Raw genomic sequence first — 1,628 nt, 5'->3', positions numbered from 1 at the left:
CTCAGCCTCTCCTACTTCTCCACGCCCACAGGCAGAAGATGCCGGTGCAAGTTCAACCAGCAGCAGAGGTAAAACGCCCCTCCCCGCCCTCCTTCGCCCGCTCCTGCTCTGAAGTGCGCCGCAGGTGAGGCGGGGAGTCCGCCTGACCCGCAGCCCGCTTCCCATCAGCGACTATGTATTAAGCACCTACTATGTACCACGGCCCAAGCCAGGCCCTGGGACCAAGCGAGAAAAAAACCTACCGCCCTTCCTGGCCGAGCTCCCAGCCTAGTGGAGGCGGTGGCCGTGGGTTCCAACAGCCCCACAGATAGAAAAATCACAAAGCGTGATAACACAAAGTGCAGGAAAGAAAGAACGGCGGTGAAATGAGATCATCTCACACGCGGCCCAGTTTAGCTTAGAGTCCTGTTCCTAGCTCTTTGATTCCTCTTCAAATAAAATGTTAAAGCATGGACAATGTGTGAATATGTTAGAACAATTATAGATATTATCATAAGCAGTAGCTAATATTTATTGGGTGTATACCACGTGTCAGATACGGTTTCACTTCCTCTGGGAGGGAGGTGCTGTTATTAAGCCCATTTTACAGATAAAGAAACTGAGACACAGGGAGGTAAAGTCACTTTGTTCAAGATCATTCAAGTGGAAGATGGGGGGTTCTGGGTTTCCAATCCAGGCCATCTCATGACAGTCTGCCAAGTCCCCTTGACTACCCCTCCCTTACCAACTTCACATCCCTGCCCCCAAATCCGCGGAGGTACTCACTGTTAACCGGCTTGGCAGCCCCCTGCAAAGCACTTAAGCTGCTCCTGGGTGCTTCTTATTTCTGGCGGACCCCGAGCCTGTTCTTCGTCCATATCTGCGCCTCGTTACACCAGTCTGGGAAAGGAGGCTTGTACTGGGGGTTCCTAGAAGGGCAGCCTCTCCCCCTTTCCATCCCGAAGTCCCTCTGCCTCTGTCTTCCCAGGACTGGGGAACCCGATGAAGAGGAGGGAACTTTCCGCAGCTCCATCCGCCGTGAGTCTGGGGAGACTGCGGGTATTTTGGGGAGAGGGCTGGTTCCAAGGACCCCTTTTCCTGGCCCTCCCCGGCTGCGTAGAGGGAGGGGCTGGATCTGAAAGCGGAGGGCGGGGAGTTGCCCCGCCTGCCCAGGAGCTGGGGATGCCCCTCCTGATGACCCCCGATCTCCGTGTTCCCCCCAGGTCTGTCCACCCGCAGGCGGTAGAAACACCTGGCGCGATGGAATCCGGCCAGGTGCTGCAGCTCTGACACGGCGGTGGGAGGGAAGGAGGGAGGAAGGAAAGGCGGGAGAGGGAGGGGGCCAAGTGCCAGGGTTGGAGGGCGGCGAGGGGTGGTGCTGGACTTCCCCCCTCGCCTTTCACTCACCCTTTTCACCCCACAGGACTCCCCTGGCACCTGACGTCTCCCACGCTCCACCTGCGCGCCCACCGCCCCCTCCGCCGCCCCTTCCCCAGCCCTGCCCCGGCAGACTCCCTCTGCCGCCCAGACTTCCAATAAAACGTGCGTTCCTCTCGACAGCACTTTGTCGGTCTCGGTCCCTCAGCGCGAAAGCCCAGCGCCCCTGGGCCCCAGCAGGGGGCGCCCCACCCTAGAGGAAGGGGCGGGGA

General features: G+C 59.0%; 1 protein-coding gene across 6 annotated transcripts in view; it reads left to right on the top strand.

The window, feature by feature from the left end:
• The window catches only part of FXYD1 (FXYD domain containing ion transport regulator 1), a 23,258-nt gene that overhangs the window by 21,321 nt on the left and 309 nt on the right, over positions 1-1,628 (top strand). For 5 of the 6 annotated variants that reach the window (XM_011982274.1, XM_011982276.1, XM_011982277.1 and 2 more), the window contains exons 5-8: positions 32-68; positions 968-1,017; positions 1,203-1,254; positions 1,403-1,541. In XM_011982274.1, the coding sequence (XP_011837664.1) occupies positions 32-68; positions 968-1,017; positions 1,203-1,225 (110 nt within the window). In that variant the 3' untranslated portion in view covers positions 1,226-1,254; positions 1,403-1,541. Of the gene's footprint in view, positions 1-31; positions 69-967; positions 1,018-1,202; positions 1,255-1,402; positions 1,542-1,628 lie in introns of those variants that run through there. The other variant, XR_001006327.1, reaches the window with a different exon arrangement.

This window comes from Mandrillus leucophaeus, unplaced genomic scaffold (assembly GCF_000951045.1).
Source record: "Mandrillus leucophaeus isolate KB7577 unplaced genomic scaffold, Mleu.le_1.0 Scaffold238, whole genome shotgun sequence".
Lineage (NCBI taxonomy): Eukaryota > Metazoa > Chordata > Mammalia > Primates > Cercopithecidae > Mandrillus > Mandrillus leucophaeus.
This window is presented reverse-complemented; position numbering and strand designations above follow the sequence as displayed.